Source organism: Lynx canadensis, chromosome B1 (genome assembly GCF_007474595.2).
Source record: "Lynx canadensis isolate LIC74 chromosome B1, mLynCan4.pri.v2, whole genome shotgun sequence".
Taxonomy (NCBI): domain Eukaryota; kingdom Metazoa; phylum Chordata; class Mammalia; order Carnivora; family Felidae; genus Lynx; species Lynx canadensis.
Window position 1 is genome coordinate 48853925 of NC_044306.2, and position 20555 is coordinate 48874479.

Below are 20555 nucleotides of genomic sequence, written 5' to 3' on the forward strand. Positions count from 1 at the left end.
GAGCTCTTCTCTTCCTACACCGTGGGTAGCAGAAAACATGGGGGAAGTATTACCCAAGAGAAAGAGCAGAGCACAGTAAAATGCCATTGAGACCTCTACACCTTGCCTAAGCAATTCAGCCAGGGCATTCTGTAACTCACAAGGTATTATAGAATATTCCACACCACGTCAATTTACTACTTTACTGCCCCTGAATAAACAAGGGTGTCCGTGATAGCTTCATAATTTCCTATTAACAAGCAATTATTCCCATCTTAAAAGGAAGTCTCAGATTCTGTGTTTCTTACGTTCCTTCTCAGAAGGGGGATTTACAAAATCCAGTTCTGTCAGGGTGTCCTTCCTCTTTGCTTTGCTACATTTACAAACATATATGTATATGTATTCCTAAATGGTACTGCACCAGATGGCAGAAACTACTCTAGTTAATTTAAATAGAAAGAGATGTAATTCAGGCTACTAGGAACCTACAAAATCTTTGCAAGCAGTGGGGAAGTGAGCTCCAGGGTGAGCCTTTAAGAAAGACTCCCAAAAAACACCACTGAACCAGAAGCTATTACCTCTGCCCTACTCAACTGGACACCACTGGGACTGAGTTCAAGAATACACAGCTTAGTGGGGAGCCAGAAATCCAGAAGAAGCTCCGAGTTCTTTCAGCTGAGTGATTGAGTGAATGGGGGTGCCATTTAGTAGACTGAGAATGTATTGGGATTAACAGGGTTAAGAGGTAAGAATGTACCAAGAGTTCTGTTTCGGTCACGATAAATTCAAGATACCTGCTCGATATTCAAGGGGAGATGTTCAGTAAGAGGTTGGATGTGTGAGTTTAGAGACCAAAGTAAAGTCTAAGTTGGAGATTTAATTTAAGTGGGTTCATATTGTTGGGGCGCCTGGATGGCTCAGTCGGTTGAACGGTTGAACATCCAACTTTGGCTCAGGTCACTATCTCAAGGCTGAGTTTGAGCCCCTGCCTGTCATCACAGAGCCTGCTTAGGATCCTCAGTCCCCTTCTCTTCTCTCTCTGCCCTGCCCCCTGCTCTCTCTCTCTCTCTGTCTCTCTGTCTCTCTGTCTCTCTCTCAAAATAAATAAATAAATAAATAAATAAATAAATAAATAAAACTTAAAAAAAAAAAAAAAAGGAAGAAAGCATTACTATCAGTCTCAGGCAGTGTGGGACCCAAGGAATTTAACAAAAATCCCCTACCCCTGGACAAGCAGAGCAAGACTAACTCCATTTTGTGCTACACCCACCATCTCATGTATAACCCCCACATGACCTACTTATTGCTTAAGACACTCCCCCACCCTAGTCAAGCCGTTGAGCATACCCTTACTGGAAACGGGCTCAAATAGGAATGCAGAACCCCTAACCGCCAAAGAATGTAAACCCCGCCTTTTGCCCGCCAAACTTGCGCGCCAATTCTGACCAGAGTGATAGGCTAGTTCAAACAGTTACTATAGGGTAAATTATAATTCAATTGGCCACCTGCATGTGGACTAACATGACTATGCAACTTTCTGTGTGTGTTACAATCTCATTGGCCACTGGCCCCTATAAAACTGCTGTGCCTTTCAACCTAGGGGTCCAAGTCCCTGCTCCGCTCTGTCGGGTATACTTGGGCCCAAGCTCAAGCTTGCAAATAAACCCTCATGCGTTTGCATCGGTATCGGCTCCTTGGTGGTCTCTCGGATTCGAAATCGGGGGCATTACAGCAGATCCTGGAAGAGGTTGGAAGACAAGAGAAGTAAGCATGGTCATAGTTCACCAGAACAAAACACCCGAAACAAATTCGTTGTTCTTCTTCACCAGATTGATGATTTGTAGATGCAAAGTATGGTATCGGTCAATACCGCTTGATTTCAGTAAGGAGTCTGATGATCTTTCACAACATTGTTCTAGCCAAATGAGGGAGAATATCTTGGATAAATTCACAAATGGCACATTCAACAGGGAGGTCTCTAGTGTCCGTGTCTTGAGGCGAGCTGTAGGCAAGTTGGAGCAACTAGGCCAAAAGCATGGTTTTTGTTTTTGTGTTTTTAAAAAAAAAATTTTTTTTAACATTTATTTATTATTAAGAGACAGAGCGTGAACAGGGGAGGGGCAGAGAGAGAAGGAGACACAGGATCGGAAGCAGGCTCCAGGCTCTGAGCTGTCAGCACAGAGCCCGATGTGGGGTTTCAACTCACAAACCACAAGATCATGACCTGAGCTGAAGTTGGAGGCTTAACCGACTGAGCCACCCAGGCACCCCTGTTTTTGTTTTCTTAAATGTCTATTTATTTATTTAGAGAGAGAGGGAGGGAGGGAGGGGCAGAGAGAGAAGGAGAGAATCTCTCAGGACCTGAACCTAAATCAAGAGTCAGATGCTTTCTGAAACTTGTACCCCAATGTTTACAGCAGCACTTTCAACAATAGCCAAATTATGGAAAGAGCCTAAATGTCCATCAACTGATGAATGGATAAAGAAGTTGTGGCTTATATATACAATGGAATACTACTTGGCAATGAGAAAAAATGAAATATGGCCCTTTGTAGCAACGTGGATAGAACTGGAAAGTGTTATGCTAAGTGAAAAAAGTCTTACAGAGAAAGACACATGCCATATGTTTTCACTCTTATGTGGATCCTGAGAAACTTAACAGAAACCCATGGGGGAGGGGAAGGAAAAAAAAAGTTAAGAGAGGGAGGGAGCCAAAGCATAAGAGACTCTGAAAAACTGAGAATAAACTGAGGGTTGATGGGGGGTGGGAGGGAGGAGAGGGTGGGTATGGGCATTGAGGAGGGCACCTGTTGGGATGAGCACTGGGTGTTGTATGGAAACGAGTCTGACAATAAATTTCATAATAAAAAAATAAATAAACTAAACTCTGAAACTAAAAAGAAAAAAAAAGAAAGAGTCAGATGCTTAACTGACTGAGGCACTCAGGGGCCCCATAGGCCAAAAGCATGTTTTAATTCACAGAGCTACACTACAGACGCAGGAGGGGTCCAAGGACCCCTCTACAGCGAGGACAGCTCAGACACTCCTAAGCAAAGTCCAGAAACAAAGGAGCCAACCAGAAGAGGGTCTTCTGTGATTTAAAACAAAGCCGGGAGGGGTGCCTGGGTGGCTCAGTCGGTTAAACGTCCAACTTCAGCTCAGGTCATGATCTCGCGGTCCGTGAGTTCGAGCCCCGGGTCGGGCTCTGTGCTGACAGCTCAGAGCCTGGAGCCTGTTTCAGATTCTGTGTCTCCCTCTCTCTCTGACCCTCCCCCGTTCATGCTCTGTCGCTTCCTGTCTCAAAAGTAAATAAATGTTAAAAAAAATTTTTTTAAATAAAACAAAGCCGGGAACACTTTTAGGAGCATTAGTACAAGTAGCATGTACAAAGGAGTAATAAGTAAGCCTCGTTCCACAAGAGATTGGAATGAATGTATTCTGAGTTGGCATACCATACCCGGAGCATATTTTATTCTGGAAACACATTTTGCCTTGACAGATAAGTGTGCGACTAGGGGAGCGTGCTCAGGATAGTGAGGGGTCTGTAAATATACGCACCGAAAGGAGGGCAACAAAGCTATTAGTTTAGTGGCTAGGCCAAGGGAAACGCACATCAAAGGATCCAAATATTGAACGCAGCTTTTGGCAACACACGCGCGCACTTGAAAGTCTGTGGCCCCTGGCTCTTTTTCAGACGTCCCCTGTCTCAGGCCTGCTCGGTCCGGTGAAAGTCTGGCAAATTGGCGTGAAGCGCTCAGCCCCGACAGGCCGCGGACACAGGTCCGCTTTCCGCCTGGGACGCGACCCCGGCCCGACCAGGACAGGGGGCGGGGCGGGGGCGGGGCAGGGGCGGGGCCGCGCTCCACAAGTGGGTGGGGTCCCGGCGGCCTGCCGCTTCAATACCACCCCAGACCTCCGCTCACCCCGGGCGCTTTGTGCGGGGCCGGAGGTGGTGGCGCAGGCCGCCATGGCGCTGCGCGCGGCCCTGTTCGACCTGTACGGGGTCCTGGCGCTGCCCTCGCTGGCCGGGGCCTTCGGCCGCGCGGAGGAGGAGTTGGCGCTGCCCAGGTAAGGGAGCCGGCGCCGGGCCAGAAAAGGGCTTACCGGCGAAGGGTAGGGGGGGAGGGGGAGGCGGCGCGGCAGGGGGCGGGACCCCGCCGAGAAGCTGCCTCTGGGGACCTCAGGCCGTGCTTTCACATTGCTTAGGGCGAGAGCCCTGCTAAAGGTTAAAACAATTACCCGGCCCGAAAATACCCGAGCATGTCAGTAGACCCATTGTCTTTCTGAATACTGAGTAATTAAATCTCTCTAAAGACTCCACAATTGCCCTGAGTATTGAAGGCTTTTCCCAAAGGGAGGGGAACTGCTCGCCGCGCCATCTGCTGTCCCCTAAGTCTGTGTAATGGAATGGGTCTTAAAAGACGCGCTGAAGTTTGCAAGAGAAAAAAGTTCTGTGCGTTGCCGTTCACGTACTAGATGAGCAAACTAGAGAAACAGCCCCAAAGCCGAATCGCTGGGAAATGATGGACTAGGAAGCGTCACCTGTGAAGAGAAATGTTCAGCATGAGATTTCAATAACACCAGAAAAGAAAGACCTGTTCTGATAATTGGGAAAAAACAAACAAACAAACAAACAAAAACCACCCACCAGAATGTAAAACAATTAATACAACATGGTTTCAATTATGGGGGAAGAAGAGCTATATGCTGAAAAATGCTGAAAAACGTCTAGAAGTATTCCAGAATATCCTCGGGATTGTTAATCCCAGGTGAGATTATGAATTATTTCCTTCATTTTTCTACTTTTTGCATTTTCTAAGTGCAAATATCTGCTTATGAACATGTGTTTCTCCTATAGTGAGAAGGAAGGAAAGCCTGTTTGTTTAAAACATTAAGAAAGAAAGGAAGAAAGAGAGATCACTCTGGCAACACCCACAAAAACGAAATTCTGAACTAGTGGCAAGAATAAGTAGAGGGTGGAAGCTTTGAGAATTGTGCCCTGTTTTGTTTCATGGCAAATTAATGCTCAGAGATTGAGTTTGTTTTTGTCTGCAGTTTGTTTAACACTGGTTCGCTGTGGGTATTTCACAAGCCAATAGCATGCAGGATAATGTCCCTTCATAAACCAATAAACAGCATACTTGCAAACAATGATTGATTAATCCCATTCTTGTTCTAGTTAAGGAGATCTGAACTGGATCCAAATGAGGTCCAAATTTAGTTGTTTGAGTTTGCACTTGTGGGAGATGGTGTAGCCAATTGAGAGCTGCCCTCCAGCTTGCTGGTGCAAAAGTCAGAGTCCCCTGTCGCCAGAGCATGTTGCTAAGGGAACGATGGCACCAGCATTCGTGGGCAGGAGGACTTTCTTCCCCAGCTGGCGGCTATTCATCAGGGCAAAAGCTAATTGCCCCAAGGGCTTGGGAGAGCTATTTAGAGGAGCAGAGCCCCTCAGCACTGACCAAATACTCTGCAGAGTATTCACAGACTCTCCGAATGGCTTCTTCAGTTTTTTTTACTGATTGACATCCAGTGAGGCTGTCAGCAGTTGAGCTACTGAGGGCTTATCAAGGGCATAGGACCAGAAGACCAGTTACCGACTTTCTGTTACAGCTTCCCTCCTTTCAAAACAGCTTCACATCTAACAACTTCATTTTTGGGGGGGGGGGGGTCTTTGTTGTGGATTTGAAATCATATCAAACCAATACAGAACATGCCCCATTCTAGAATTCTTGTGATACTAAAGACCAGCAGGACTTTCTGTCCTGTTGTATCAATGATAAAAGACTGGTTAGTGCAAGCCTGCCAAGCCAAAAGGGGTCTCAGAATCTAGAGCAGCCCTTACTCCTACAGTATGGAAACTGAAGCTTAGCAGAGGATTCGCTTGATCTCTGTAGTAATTAGACACAGGCAGCCATGGAACCAGTTTTTCTGCCTCCCTGTTTAGGATTCTTTCCTCTCTGGTTCATCATGACTTCCCACTCCCTTGGCTATTGTACAGGGAAAGATACCAGTCTGTAGGCGGTGAGTAACTACACTGATAAGTATGTCAACAATAAATTGATATCAATATGTCACATCAATAATAAGTGTGTCAGTAATTATTTGTTGTCAGTAAACACAAACAACAGAATAAACTCTGTGCCTACAGAGTCCACAATCAGAATAATCACATCCCAGGTCATTAGGATTTGAGAGAAGGATTGAAAATGGAAGGCCACCTTTGATCCAGGCTTGTCCAATTCAGATCATTTATAGGAGCGAGAAGCTGAGGGAGGATTAGTGAGTTTTATTTTTTATTTTTATTTTTTTATTATTTTTTTTAAATATTCATTTATTTTTGAGGGAGAGCGTGAGTGGGGGGGCGGGGCAGAGAGAGGGAGACACAGAATCTGAAATAGGCTCCAGGCTCTGAGCTGTCAGCACAGAGCCTGACGTGGGACTCAAGTCCACAAACCACGAGATCATCACCTGAACCCAAGTTGGACACTTAACCAAATGAGCCATCCAGGTTCCCTAGTGAGTTTAGAAACCCTTTTAACCATAGTGTTGTTTTGCTTCCTTTTGACTCATAAATTTGATTTTATTTTTAAAAGGCCTGAAAAGAGAGTAAGCTGCGAGCTATATTTGTGCCTGTGATCTCATCAATGTGGGGGTGAACATGACTTGTGAGGATACAAGTAGACAAGTTTACAAATGTGGGGTATTGAAGAGAGCACTCATCTCTGAGTCAGGCCCAGATTAAAAATCTCAGTTCTAACATGTACTGCTGGGTAACCTTGTTTAATCTGTTTTAGTCTTAGTCAACTCCTCTATAACCCTAGTCTTCATGTTAAAATAAGAAAATGCCTTCTAGAAATTTTTGTGAGGGTTAAATTAGGTAACATGTAAGGTGGATGGACAGCTGTATTGTGACACATTTCTTTATAAAAGTCTCGTGCATGTGTAAAGTGCTCCATTAGGCATATTCTGTTTATAGTTGCAAAGACTCTTGCACTCCCTCTGTGACCGTGGTTAAGATCATTCCCAGCAGTCATAAAACAGGAGATAGCAAAGCTAGCTGGTGCCAGGAGGTCAGAGTCCATAATCTTGACCTTCTTAGCCTTTGGGGTCTGGGAACTAACCGGGAAGGTATTCATTCAGCAGGTAAGCCTGGGGCACCTCGGTGGCTCAGTTGGTTAAGCATCCGACTCTTGAGTTTGGCTCAGGTCATGATCTTGCGTGCAGTTCATGAGTTCAAGCTCCATATGGGGCCCTGCACCGACAGCCCGGAGACTACTTGGGATTCTTTCTCTCTGCCACTCCCTTGGGCTCTCTCACTCTCTTTTGCTCTTAAATAAATAAACATGGTGGGGCGCCTGGGTGGTGCAGTCGGTTAAGCGTCCGACTTCAGCCAGGTCACGATCTTGCGGCCCGTGAGTTCGAGCCCCGCGTCGGGCTCTGGGCTGATGGCTCAGAGCCTGGAGCCTGCTTCCGGTTCTGTGTCTCCCTCTCTCTCTGCCCCTCCCCCGTTCATGCTCTGTCTCTCTCTGTCTCAAAAATAAATAAACGTTAAAAAAAAATTTAAATAAATAAACATGGAAAGAAAAAAAAAAAAAGGTGAGCCTGAAGAGCCTGCCTTACACTGTACATTTTTCAACGTGCTTGGCATCCGATATGCAAACTCAGACATCCACAGATGGCCAGAGCTCAAGATGAAGGCAGTGCCATCAGAGGGACAAAGTTTTTGGGTGGTTCAAAAGAGGGACAGATTAGGCCTAAGCTGGAGAACCAGGAAAGCCTTAGTGGAGGCAGAGCCTGAGAAGACTGGTAAGAGGTTGATGGGGAGAGATGTGAAGGGAGAACCTTCCAGATGAAGGGAGCAGCACGAGCAAAGGCTTGGGGGATGGGGGGTGGAAAGCTTGGAATGTGCACTAGAAGATTGAGTGTGGCCAGAGATGAGGGACGTCGTGGGAGACAAGTAGGGGAGTTGCTTGTTCCTGTGCTGTAGTGAGACAGGAAAGTCAGGCTGAGCGTGTACCTACTTGGATAGCCGGTGACTGTCTCAGGGGTTTTGAGCTGGGGTGGAGGGGAGGTAAAATCACAGGTGCTCGAATGCAAGGTAGCCGGTTGTTGGGGTGATGGGTCAGGTACACCGGTCAGAGGAAAGAGGCTGATGCTCGCTTGAGACCCGGGAGTTCAGGCGCTTGCTGGTAGAGCAGGCGGGGTGACGGTGAAGCCCGGCAGCGGTTGGAGCTGAAGTGAGCGAGTCCTTCTCTGAGCGAGGTCACAGGCATGGAAGGTGAGGAAGCTGTGCTGAAGGGCCCAGTGGGGATCCAAGGAGGCCCGAGAGCCTTGTGCCGAAGCCGTGAGGGAGAGAGGGTGGGAGGGTCCTGGACATCCGTACATCCCTGCCAGAGGACAAGGTGATGGGGGCCTGGGCGGCCATCCTGAACTCCAGCAGTGGAGATGCCTGAATACCTGGCCTGGAACAGGAGGGTGCAGCTTCTTCCAGTGGGCATCGGTGGCATCGCACGGCAGGAGGAGGGACGGGGAGACTCCACTCTTGGCGGTGACCCCCTCGGACCAGTGTCCTGTGAGGGTCGGGGTGCTGGAGATGGGGGTCACCTTGACAGCTGAGGCTGACGTGATCTAGAGGAGCCAGGATGGCGCCCTGAGATCCAGATCCGCTGTGTAGACAGTCGTGTTTCACGTAATACCTTCGCACACAGCTTTGTTATGGAAGGTCCACCCAGTGCACTTGGCCTGAACACCAGGGATGGGGAGAGTATCAGGTCCTTTCAAAACTGTATGTTCAAGGGGGCGCTGGGCAGCTCAGTTGGTTGTGTCCGGCTCTTCACTTCCTCTCCGGTCATGATCTCACAGTTCACGAGTTCGAGCCCCACATCGGGCTCTGTGCTAGCTGAACGGAGCCTGCTTGGGATTCTCTCTCCCTCACTCTCTGCCCCTCCCCTGCTTGTGCTCCCCCCACCCCCTCTAGATAAATAAATAAAAATAAACAAACAAAAAAGAAAAATGTATGTGCTAGAACCCGAGGTGTTTGCTGTATGCAGTGCTCAGTAAATGTTTTTGTAGCAAGAGAAACAAGGGGTCAGCAAATACAGAAAGGGTATTTGAGAATCAGGTCTTCTTATCTGTATCCTGCGTGCTATATCAGGAAGTATTTGTTGAATGCCTCCAGGAGCTCCGGGGGCAGCTCCCAGATTTGTAGTGGCTTTATGCCTGTTACTTACTACCTCTGGGATTTTAAATTATCTCTGAAGCATCTTTCTCTTTATTTTCTTTTACACATAGGTTTTAACTTCACAACTAATACACAGATGCATCCTTGTTATGAAAATTTTCAAACTAACAGAATAGCACAGAAAAGTAATGCAAGTCCTGGGGCGCCTCAATGGCTCAGTCGGTTAAATGTCTGACTCTGGATTTTTGGCTTGAGTCATGATCTCATGGTTTGTGGGTTCGAGCCCTGCATCGGGCTCTGCTCTGGCCGTGTGGAGCCTACTCAGGATTCTCTCTCTCTCCCTCTCCTTCTGCCCTCCCCTGCCCTTGCTCGCTCGCTTTCTCTTTCTCTCTCTCAAAAAAAAAAAAAAAAAAAAAAAAAAGGAATGCAGGTCCCTCTTCTTCCTCTTCCTCTCCCCATCCCTGTAATCGTGGTTGATACCTAGTTCATTTAATCCAAAACCAAGGGGGTTTTTAGAGGGTCCCCCCCCCGTAATTCTTTTTTTTGTGTGTTTATTTTTGAGAGAAAGTACAAGCGGGGGAGGAACAGAGAGAGGGGGAGACGCAGGATCCAAAACAGACTGTGCTGTGCTGATAGCAGAGAGCCTGACACGAGACTCAAACCCACCAACCATGAGACCATTACCTGAGCTGAAGTTGGACACTTAACTGACTGAGCACCCAGGCGCCACCCCCCCACCCCCATAATTCTTTATAGCAAAACCTGGGCCTGACTTCATTTGACCACAAGATCTGACCTCGTTTTGGTAGTAAATCCGAACTGAACAAGTATGGGGCTATTTTTCATTTTTATCCCATTGCTGTGAGTAGTCACACATTTCACCACAGAAATACTAATGGTTTTGATTAAGAGGGCTGCCCCAGACCCTCCTGGAGGGGTTACTTACCATGGTATATCCCCCAGTTCTTTACCGTTACAGTCTGAACAGTTCTGACTTTTGAAACTCCTCTGGTTCTGAGGTTTCAGATAAGGCCTTGTCAGTCTGTCACTTGCTTATCTGAATTTGCAGGCACATCGATGCACGGTTTGGTACGTAGGTAGTTTGGTAGATAGCTAGGTTTATTTTTTTTTTATTAATATAAAATTTATCGTCAAATTGGTTTCCATACAACACCCAGTGCTCATCCCAACAGGTGCCCTCCTCAGTGCTCATCACCCACCCTCTCTTCCCTCCCACCCCCCATCAATAAGAGTCTCTTATGCTTTGGCTCTCTTCCACTCTAATCTCTTTTTTTTTGTCCTTCCCCTCCCCCATGGTCTTCCATTAAGTTTCTCAGGATCCACATAGGAGTGAAAACATGGTATCTGTATCCCTGTATGACTTATTTCACTTAGCATAACACTCTCCAGTTCCGTCCAACTTGCTACAAAAGGCCATATTTCATTCTTTCTCATTGCCAAGTAGTATTCCATTGTGTATATAAACCACATCTTTTTTGTCCATTCGTCAGTTGATGGACATTTAGGCTCTTTCCATAATTTGGCTATTGTTGAGAGTGCTGTTATAAACATTGGGGTACAAGTACCCCTATGCATCAGCACTCCTGTATCCCTTGGGTAAATTCCTAGCAGTGCTACTGCTGGGTCCTAGGGTAGATCTATTTTTAATTTTTTGAGGAACCTCCACACTGTTTTCCAGAGCGGCTGCACCAATTTGCATTCCCACCAACAGTGCAAGAGGGTTCCCGTTTCTCCACATCCTCTCCAGCATCTATAGTCTCCTGATTTGTTCATTTTGGCCACTCTGACTGGCATGAGGTGATATGAGTGTGGTTTTGATTTGTATTTCCCTGATGAGGAGCGACATTGAGCATCTTTTCATGTGCCTGTTGGCCATCTGGATGTCTTCTTTGGAGAAGTGTCTATTCATGTTTTCTGCCCATTTCTTCACTGGATTATTTGTTTTTCGGGTGTGGAGTTTGGTAGATTGGTAGAAAGCTAAGATTAAAAAAAAAAAAACAATAGGATTGTGGCACACGTACTGTTCTAGGCCTTAATTTTTTTTTTTTTTTTTTTTTTACTTAATTTGCTTAGTTTCAATTACTTCATTTAACAATTGGACATCTTCCTGTGTCTATTTATATATATCTACTTTTCCTTTTTTTAACCACTCCATAGTATTCCACAACGTGGAAGTGCCATCGTTTATTTAAACATTTTCCCTCTTGATGGACATTTTGTTATTTCTTAATCATCAATGTTACAGTGTCCCTGCAATAGCTCCCTAGGGTAGTTTGCTAAAAGTGGAAACATCAGGTGAAAGTGCATTTACATGTAAGTTATTGATGGATTCTGCCAAAGCCTTCTGTAAAAACACTGTCCCTTTCCTGACAGCATATCAGAAACCCAGCCCCAGAGCCTCCCTGCAGCGGGGATGACCCTTTTAAATTTTTGCCATGCAGATGGGTGAAAAATAGCACCCTACTGTGCAAGTTTTCATTTTCCTCTTCACTATTCATTTTAATTGGCCATTTGTAGCTCTTCCTTTGGTATTTACCTGTTACGCTGTTTTCCCATTTTTGTCCTGGATTGTTTGTCACTTTGATTGATTCCTACCATGATGTTTTGTGTTTTCTACTTAACCACCGCTTCTGCTATTTCTTCCTTTATTCCTCTTTTTCCTGTCTGTAGTTGTGTTGACCAAGTTTTCTTTTTCTCCAGTTTAACGGGGGGGGGGGGGGAACATTTTATTTCTAGTCTTCTTATGGGTACATTTTGTTTCTTATCTCTTTAAGGTAAGCTGTAATTATTTTATTTTTATTTATTCTTTAAGTTTATTTGAGAGAGAGAGAAAGCATGAGGTGGGGAGGAGCAGAGAGAGAGAGAGAGAGAGAGAGAGAGAGAGAGGGAATCCCAAGCAGGCTCCATGTTGTCAGCGCAGAGCCCAATGTGGGACTTGAACTCATGAATTATGAGATCATGACCTGAGTGTCAGTTGGATGCTTAACTGACTGAGCCACCCAGGCGCCCCTACCTATGATTTTTTAATGTGCATATATAGTAATTTATTCCATTAATAGAACCTTTTCTATCAGCATGCATGTTTATTGGTGTCTTTATTTTTTGTATAATGAAGAATTTGTCTGGTGTTTGTCCTGGGTTCCTAGCACGGAGCTTCTAAAGCCCTTCGAATTTCCTGAGGGAGAGGAGTGCCATTGCTAGGCAGTGAGGTGACTCATGGGGGGAGCTTACAAATCTTCATGGTTGGGACTGGTCCCCAGGAAGGCCAACGGAGTGATTGGGGTGGAGGCCAAAACTCCATTTTTGGGGTGGAGACTGAAACTCCATTTAGGTAAGAAGGAAGTCTTACTGATGTGGGGCCTTAAGGAAAGTAACTGTGTTTGGAGCCTGTGGTTTTCTTTTTGACACCAACTGACTTGGGGAGACCGCTCGGAGAGGCCCTGAGACTGCTTGAAAAGAGACATACCTGGTCAGCCCCCAGCTGCTTCAGCCCTTCCCTTCCCCCATCCAGTTCTAGCTGTCTGCGGACACAGGAGAGATCCCCAGCCAGAACCTCCCATCTGAGCCCTTCCCTAATTCCTGACCCGCAGAAACCTTGAGAGATAATAAAATGACTGATTGTTTTAAGCCACAGGTTTGGGGCTGATGTTTTAGGTAGCAGTAATGGCTAGAACACTGTCTGCCTCCTTTACAACTTAATTTTTCTCAGTATCACTAACACTCTGTGTAATTTACCAGTTTATTCTCTTTCTCCCCCCACTAGAATGTGAGCTCCTGAAGAGAGATTTTTGTTCACTCCTTCTTCCATGTTGCCTCTAACAGTGCCTGGCACATAGAAGGTGCTCAGTGAGTGTTTGTTAGTGAATAAATGAAATGGTAGCAGGGAGGGGAGGCACCAGCTCAGCTGTCAGAAGTCTCCGAGTCCACTTTCTACTCATGGAGTTTATTGACAGTGACTTTGAACCTGCCCTGGGACTTCATGGGGAAAGAACAACAGTAGACTTCTTTTCACATGTTCGGGCTCTTGTTTTCCTCCTTTCTCCCTTTTTTTAGTCCATATGTTCCAAGCTACATCTGTCTTCCAGATTTTCTCATACTTTTTAGTCCGATAATTTACGTTTTCTTGTTTTTCTTAACGATGGAAGTCATTTTTCTTTTTAAATCTCTTAAGGGTATCTTTTGTATGCTCTTAGTGGGATTTTAGGCAGAAAGAGAAATAGATACGTGCTCAGTGTGCTGTCCTGATACCATCCCCACTCTCTTAGTTTTGCATTTTTCAATGCCATCTTAATCGTTGCATAAAGGTGTGTGTGCCTTATAACTTTATTGCATAGAGGTATGTGCCCTGTGTTGATATCAAAGTGCTTATTTTGCCATTTTCTTTCTTTCTTTTTTTTTTAGTGTTTATTTATTTTTGAGAGAGAGAGAGAGAATGAGCAGGGGAGGAGCAGAGATAGAGGAAGACACAGAATCCAAAGCAGGCTCCAGGCTCTGAGGTGTCAGCACAAAGCCCGATGCGGGGCTTGAACTCACGGGCTGCGAGATCATGACCTGAGCCAAAATCGGATGCTTAAGCAATGAGCCACCCAGGCGCCCTAGTAACTGCTATTTTCTAAACTGCTATCAAATTATACTCCTACCAACAGTGGAAGAGAGTTTCACTTTCTCCACAAGGTCATAAGTCCTTGACATTGTCAGGGTGTTTAAATTTAGTGGTTCTGGTGGGTATATAGTGTCATCTCATTGTGGTTTAAAAAAAATTTTTTTTAATGTTTAATTATTTTTGAGACAGAGAGAGAGAAAGCATGAATGGGGGAGGGTCAGAGAGAGGGAGACACAGAATCTGAAACAGGCTTCAGGCTCTGAGCTGTCAGCACAGAGCCCGACCCAGGGCTCGAACTCACGGACCGCGAGATCATGACCTGAGCTGAAGTTGGACGTTTAACCGACCGAGCCACCCAGACTCCCTGCCCTTCATTGTGGTTTTAATTTGTATTTCCCTGATGAATAATGATGTTGAGCTTCTTTTTATATGCTTATTGGCCGTTTGGTAATTCTCTTGAGTGAAATTCTTGTTTAAGTTGTTTGCCCATTTTTCAATAGGGTCATCTTTCCCTTATTGAGAAAAGATTTAGGATTCTTTTTATATTCTTGATAGAAGTCCTTTGTCATATGTATATATTGCAAACATCTCCATGTGTATGGTTTACTCACCACTTTCTCAATGATGTCTTTGATGAACAGAAAGTCTTGATTTTAATGACATCTAATTTATCATTGTTTTGTTTTATGTTAGTGCTTCTTGTATCCTTTTAAGAAATTTTTGCTTACTTAAAGGTCATGAAGATGTTGCTCTTTCTTCTTTTTTTTTAAGTTTACTTATTTATTTTGAGAGAGAGTGTGCATGCGTGGGGGAGGCATAGAGAGAACGTGAACCTGTTGTGGGGCTGGAACTCATGAACCCTGAGGCCATGACCTGAGCCGAAATCAAGAGTCAGACACTAAACTGACTGAGCCACCCAGACGGCCCATATTGCTTTTTCTTCTAGAAGCTGGATTGTTTTAACTTTCACATTTAGGTCTATGTTCCACTTCAAAGCAAATTTTGTAAATGGTGTGAGGTCCCCCCCGCCCCCCACTCATGGATATTCAGTTGCTGTAATGCCATTTAATGAAAAAAATCTTTCCTACATTAAATGTTAGTGGTGTCTTTGTTGAAAAATCAAATGACCATATATGTGAAGGCCTATTTCTAGCCTCCCTGTTATATTAATTTGATATTTGATAATTTGTCTATGTTTGCAATAATACCACATTGTCATAATTATTATAGCTTTATAACAAATCTTAAAATCTTATAATATAAATCCTTCGTATTTATTCTCGAAGATTTATTTGGTTGTTCTGTGTCCTTTGTGTTTCCAGATAAATTTTATAATGAGTGTGCCAATTTTCACACTTATACACAAAATCTGCTGGCATTTTGATTGGAGTGAATTGAATCTTTATATCAGTTTGGTGAGAATTTTCCCTGAACCATATTAAGTCTCCTGATTCATGAACTTGATGCAGATCTCTCCATCTATTGAGGTCTTTAATTTCTCTTAGTTTTGTAGTTTTCAGTGTAGAGGTCTCAAACTTCTTTCATTAGATTTAGTTCTGTTTTCTTCTAATGCTATGACAAATGATATTTTTAAAAACTTAAATTTCCAATTTCTTATAAACCGCATTTGTCCTGTTCTCAACTTTTTACTTTGATCTATGTTTAGTTGACTGGAAATCTTTCTTGAATTTTTTCTTTCTTTTTTTTTTTTTCCTGGCAAGGCATGTGATGGTAAACATTACTTTTACATGGCTGAGATTTTCTCTTGCCTTCACAAATGTATAATAAATTGTCTGGAGCTAGAAGCACCTAGGTAGCTCAGTCAGATAAGTGTCCAGACTCTTGATTTGGGTCCTGATCTCACGGTTGTGAGATTGAGCCCTGTGTTGGGCTCTGCGCTGACAGTGTAGAGCCTGCTTAGGATTCTCTCTCTCTTTCTCTGTCTCTCTCTCTCTCAAAGTAAATAAACTTAAAAAAAAAAAAAGTTGTCTGGGCTAGAATTTTTGGGCTATTTCTTTTTATCTCAATGTCTAGTGAGTGGTTCCTTCACAATCTTCTAACACTTATAGTTGCAGATAGACAACTAATGTTAGTTTGAATTGTTTTTCTTTTGTGTCAATCTGTTTTTCTGTAAAAAGGTTGTTACCCTTTTTTATCCTAGGAATTGACATAGTTCTCCAACATATGCCTGTTGTGGGGTCTTTTTGTGTTTTTATTTTTCATTAATTTTGCCTTGGTAATTGGTATACTTTTGACCTGAGGACTCAAATCTTTCTTCAGTACTGAGAAATGCTCTCCTGTTATTGCTGTATTGCTTCTCAGATCTATCGTTCTGGAATTCTTTTAAATTAAAAAAAGAAATTTTTTTAATGTTTATTTTTGAGACAGAGATAGAGACAGAGAGACAGAGTGCGGGCAGGGGAGGGGCAGAGAGAGAGGGAGACACAAAATCCAAAACAGGCTCCAGGCTCTGAGCTGTCAGCACAGAGCCCCACGTGGGGCTCGAACCCACAGACCCTGAGATCATCAAGACTGAGCTGAAGTCTGACACTCAACTGACTGAGCCACCCAGGCATCCCTATCCTTCTAGAATTCTTGTTTGTTTATGGAAGGCATTTGGCCTCTCAGGTCTCATCTTTTTGCTCATTAACTTTAATTCATCATTTTACTATTTGTCCTTGAAAAATGTATCTGCCTTTTGATTCACTAATTTCATTTTCTGTAATGGCCATTTCACCATTCATGGCTCTTACTAGCCACCCTTAGAATTTGGAAATCGTGGTTTCAAATTCAACAATGTTCTTATCTCAAATTGCTATTATTATTATTATTATTATTATTATTATTATTATTGCCTGATGTGGTTTTAGATACATTGGTACCTCCTTCGTCTACAATTATATTCTTCCCTCAGCTCCTTTTCTTTTATCAGCCCACATTCTCCAGGCACAAAAGTAATTTTCCCTTTGCTTTCCATCCTACTCATCCAGCGTGTTAGTTATTTGTCTATAGGTTGCCTCCCTTGTTCCCCCATAAGCTCCTTAAGAATACAATCCTGTTTTTCCATTTTTATATCACAGCACCTGGCACGATGTCTTATACACCTTAGGTGCTCAATAAAAGGTTGTTGAGTTGAATTGTCTCTTGATTCTTAAAACTGGAAGGCAGGGGTGCCTGGATGGCTCAGTTGCTTAAACAAACTCTTGGTTGAACTCTTGGTTTCTGTTCAGGTCATGATCTCATGGTTTGTGGGTTCGAGCCCCGCATCAGGCTTTGTGCTGACTGTGGAGCCTGCTTGGGATCTCTCTCTCTCCCCCCCCCCAACTCAAAATAAATAAACTTAAAACAAACTAGAGGGATCTTTTGGGGTGATGGAAATGCTCTAAAACTGGAATGTGCTGATGTTTACACAACTTTGTAAATTTACTACAAATCATTGAATCATACACTTAAAATGTGAATTTGATGGTATTGTAATTGCCATTTAATAACAGTGTTTAAAAAAAAAAAGACAACTGGGGTAGGTGGTGCCTGGCTGGCTCAGTCAGTACAGCAGGCCACTCTTGATCTCAGGGTTGTAAGTTGGGGCCTCATGCCAGGTGCAGAGATTACTTAAAAACACAATCTTAAAAAAAAGAAAAATAAATTACAAAGAGACAACTGACAGCAAAGGTGTGGCAACACCATTGTTATTACTGGAAAGTTGAACAAGGCTGCAAGTACTAGAAATATATCTATGTACATTTTGTGCAAAGTTGATCCTTGTTACCTGCAAGAGGGTTAGTTGCATAAAAGGTAGGTTGACTATTATCAGAAATGAAACTCCCAGATTCGAGATGTTTGTTGTCTTACTTGCGAATGGTAAATAATTTTAACTGGCTTGCCAATTCCAGTCCGTTGTAAATATTTTGCCTGGGGCACTGTATTAAGAAGGATTGCACACTGGTATTTGGACTCAATGGAGTAGGATGTGGTGATAGACTATCCACATCAGCCAGGGGGACGGGGGAGCAGAGATGTGTGTACGTGCCACGTATGTCCCATCCTTCATCTGTCTGATGTCGCCCAGCCAGCCCTGTGAGGGTAGCTCATCCACCACTGGGGGCGGGAAATTATCAGGAAATCGGAATGGAAACTTATATTTGTAGTATAGGGAGGTGAAAAGGTAATTAGCTGACCTCTCTCCCTCTGTGTCTACTACTCCTTGGGTCTGTGTATAAGGGATGAATGTGAACTGAGGTGTGTTAGATAACTAGGGCTGCCATTATTAAGTACCGCAGACCGGGTGGCTTCCACAACAGTTCCAGAGACTAGAAGTCCTAGATCAAGGTGGTGGTAGGGCTGGTTGCTCCCGAGGCCTCTCTCCTTGGCTTGTAGATGGCTGTCTTCTCCCTGTGTCTTCACATGGTGTTCTCTCTGTCCATGTCTGTGCCCGGATTGCTCCTTGGGACACCAGTTAGTTATTGGCGTAGGGCCCACCTTAATGACCTCATTTTAACTTAATCCCCTTTTTAAAGGCCTGTCTCCAAATACAGTCACATTCTGAAGTACTGGAGATTAGGACTTCCAACATATGAATTGGGGGAGGGCACAATTTAGCTCATGACATGAGAAAACCTTTTAAAACTTAAATAAGGTTAAAATGAAATAGGAACTATATGGTTGGGGACATCTGGCTGGCTCAGTCGGTAGAGTGTGTGACTCTTGGTCTCAGGGTTGTGAGTTCAAGCCCTACATTGGGAGTGGAGTCTGAAAGAAAGAAAGAGAGAGAGAGAGAGAGAGAGAGAGAGAGAAAGAAAGAGAAAGAAAGAAAGAAAGAAAGAAAGAAAAGAAAGAAAAAAGAAAAGAAAGAAAAACTCTATGTTCAGAAACAAAACCAGAAAAAATATTTCATTCCCTTTGAAGAATATGTACTAATAAAGCAGTCATTGGGAGCGATGCTGTGTGCAAATGAGCTGAAAACAGGAATGATGAGCTGCTTCACCTGTGGGCATATTCATCATTTAGTTTATGGTCTCATGTCACAGTTGGATTGCACTTTCAGACTAAGATTCCAACTTGGACTTTGCATTTCCCCCTTCATGGCAGAATGTCTTTCTAACAGCAGTTTGTGGATATAAATAGTGTCCGTCCCCTATGTGGTGCTGTGATGAAGTCATCAGAACATTCGTGATGTTGTTCCTTTGCGTCTTCCAGAGGCTTTCTGAATGAAGCTTTCCAGAAAGGAGACCCAGATGGTCCCAGTGGCCGCCTCATGAGGGGAGAGATCACATATTCCCAGGTAAGGGGAAACTTCATAGACTGCCCCCCACCTCCCTGAGAAGGCATTCTGTGCCCACACACCCATTCTCCCGCACTAACTAGAAGCTCCCTGAGGGCAAACTCACATTTGCTTTACCCATTTACCCCTTCTAGTACTTACCTCCTGAGACTGGTATGGAGGCCCAGAGACACACAAAGAGATATTTAAGACTGGTGTATTGTCTCTTTCGGCCAGCCAGCAGGAGGCACCCCATGACTGGAAAATTTCCAACCCTTTGAAGATCTATGCCAGTGAATTACAACAGCCAGAGTAGCTTTGTGGATATAAATAGTGTCCTTTTGTTTTGTTTTGTTTTGTTTTGTTTTTACCTTAAATTGTGGCAAAATACACATAATAGAAAAGTTACCATCTTGATCGCTTTAAGCATATAATTTTGTAATGTAAAGTATATTCATATTGTGAATGCATCACCACCATGCATCTCCAGAACTCTTCATCTTGCAAAAGTGAGATTCTGTACTCCTTAAACAAGAACTCCCCATCCTTCTTTTTCCTCAGCCACCAGCAACCATTGCTGAACTTTCTGTCTCTATGTATGTAGCTGCTCTCGCTATATCATCTAAGTGGAATCATGCCATATTTGTCCTTTTGTGACTGGCTTGTTTCCCTTAGCACGGTGTCTTCAAAGTGCATCCGTGCTGTGGCATGTGAAAGGATTTCTTTCCTTTTTAAGGATGGTTCGTTTTCCATTGTGTGGGTAGACCACATTTTGTTTATCCATTCACCTGTCGACGGACATTGGGTTGTTTCCACCTTTTGGTTATTGTGAATAATAGTGCTGTGAACATGGGTGTATTATCTGTTTGACATCTTGCTTTCAATTTTTCTGGGTATATATACCTTAGAAGGGATTGCTAGATCAGTGCAGGATTTGAATCACAGCTCCCACTTACAGACTTTGTGACCCCAACAAGTTGCTTAACCTGTCAAAGTCTCAGTCAAAATGAGAGTGGTATACTCTCTATTTCATAGGCTGTTAGGAAGCTTGGAAAGTGTCTAGCACAGTGCCTGGCACATAGTAGGTGCTCAATAAATAGTAGTTACTATTGTTACTACAATCTCGTTTTTTATTTTTTTAATTTTTATTATTTTTTTAAATGTTTATTCACTTTTGAGAGACAGAGTGTGAGTGGGGGAGGAGCTGTCAGCAGAGAGCCCTATGCAGGGCTCGAACTCACGGACTGCAAGATCATAACCGACTGAGCCACTCAGGCGCCACCCCCCAATTGTTTTTTAACAAAATAATCAGGATTTGAAACCACTTGAATTCTGTTTGTGTCTGGAAGAAGAAAGGCTATTGAGAATCTATTTCATAAGCACACAGAGAACACAGTCTATATTTTAAAACTTTTTAGGGGTGCCTGGGTGGCTCAGTCAGTTGAGCGTCCGACTTCGGCTTAGGTCATGATCTCACAGTCTGTGTGTTTGAGCCCCGCGTCGGGCTCTGG

The 20555-nt window shown here is 43.9% G+C and overlaps 1 protein-coding gene across 1 annotated transcript in view; it reads left to right on the forward strand.

The window, feature by feature from the left end:
• Positions 1–3911: 3911 nt before the first annotated feature.
• EPHX2 (epoxide hydrolase 2) overlaps positions 3912–20555 on the forward strand; it is a 78724-nt gene continuing 62080 nt past the window's right edge. Inside the window, exons 1-2 of the mRNA XM_030312658.2 lie at positions 3912–4047; positions 18981–19065. Of these exons, the coding sequence (XP_030168518.1) occupies positions 3947–4047; positions 18981–19065 (186 nt within the window). The 5' untranslated portion in view covers positions 3912–3946. The remainder of the gene's footprint in view (positions 4048–18980; positions 19066–20555) is intronic.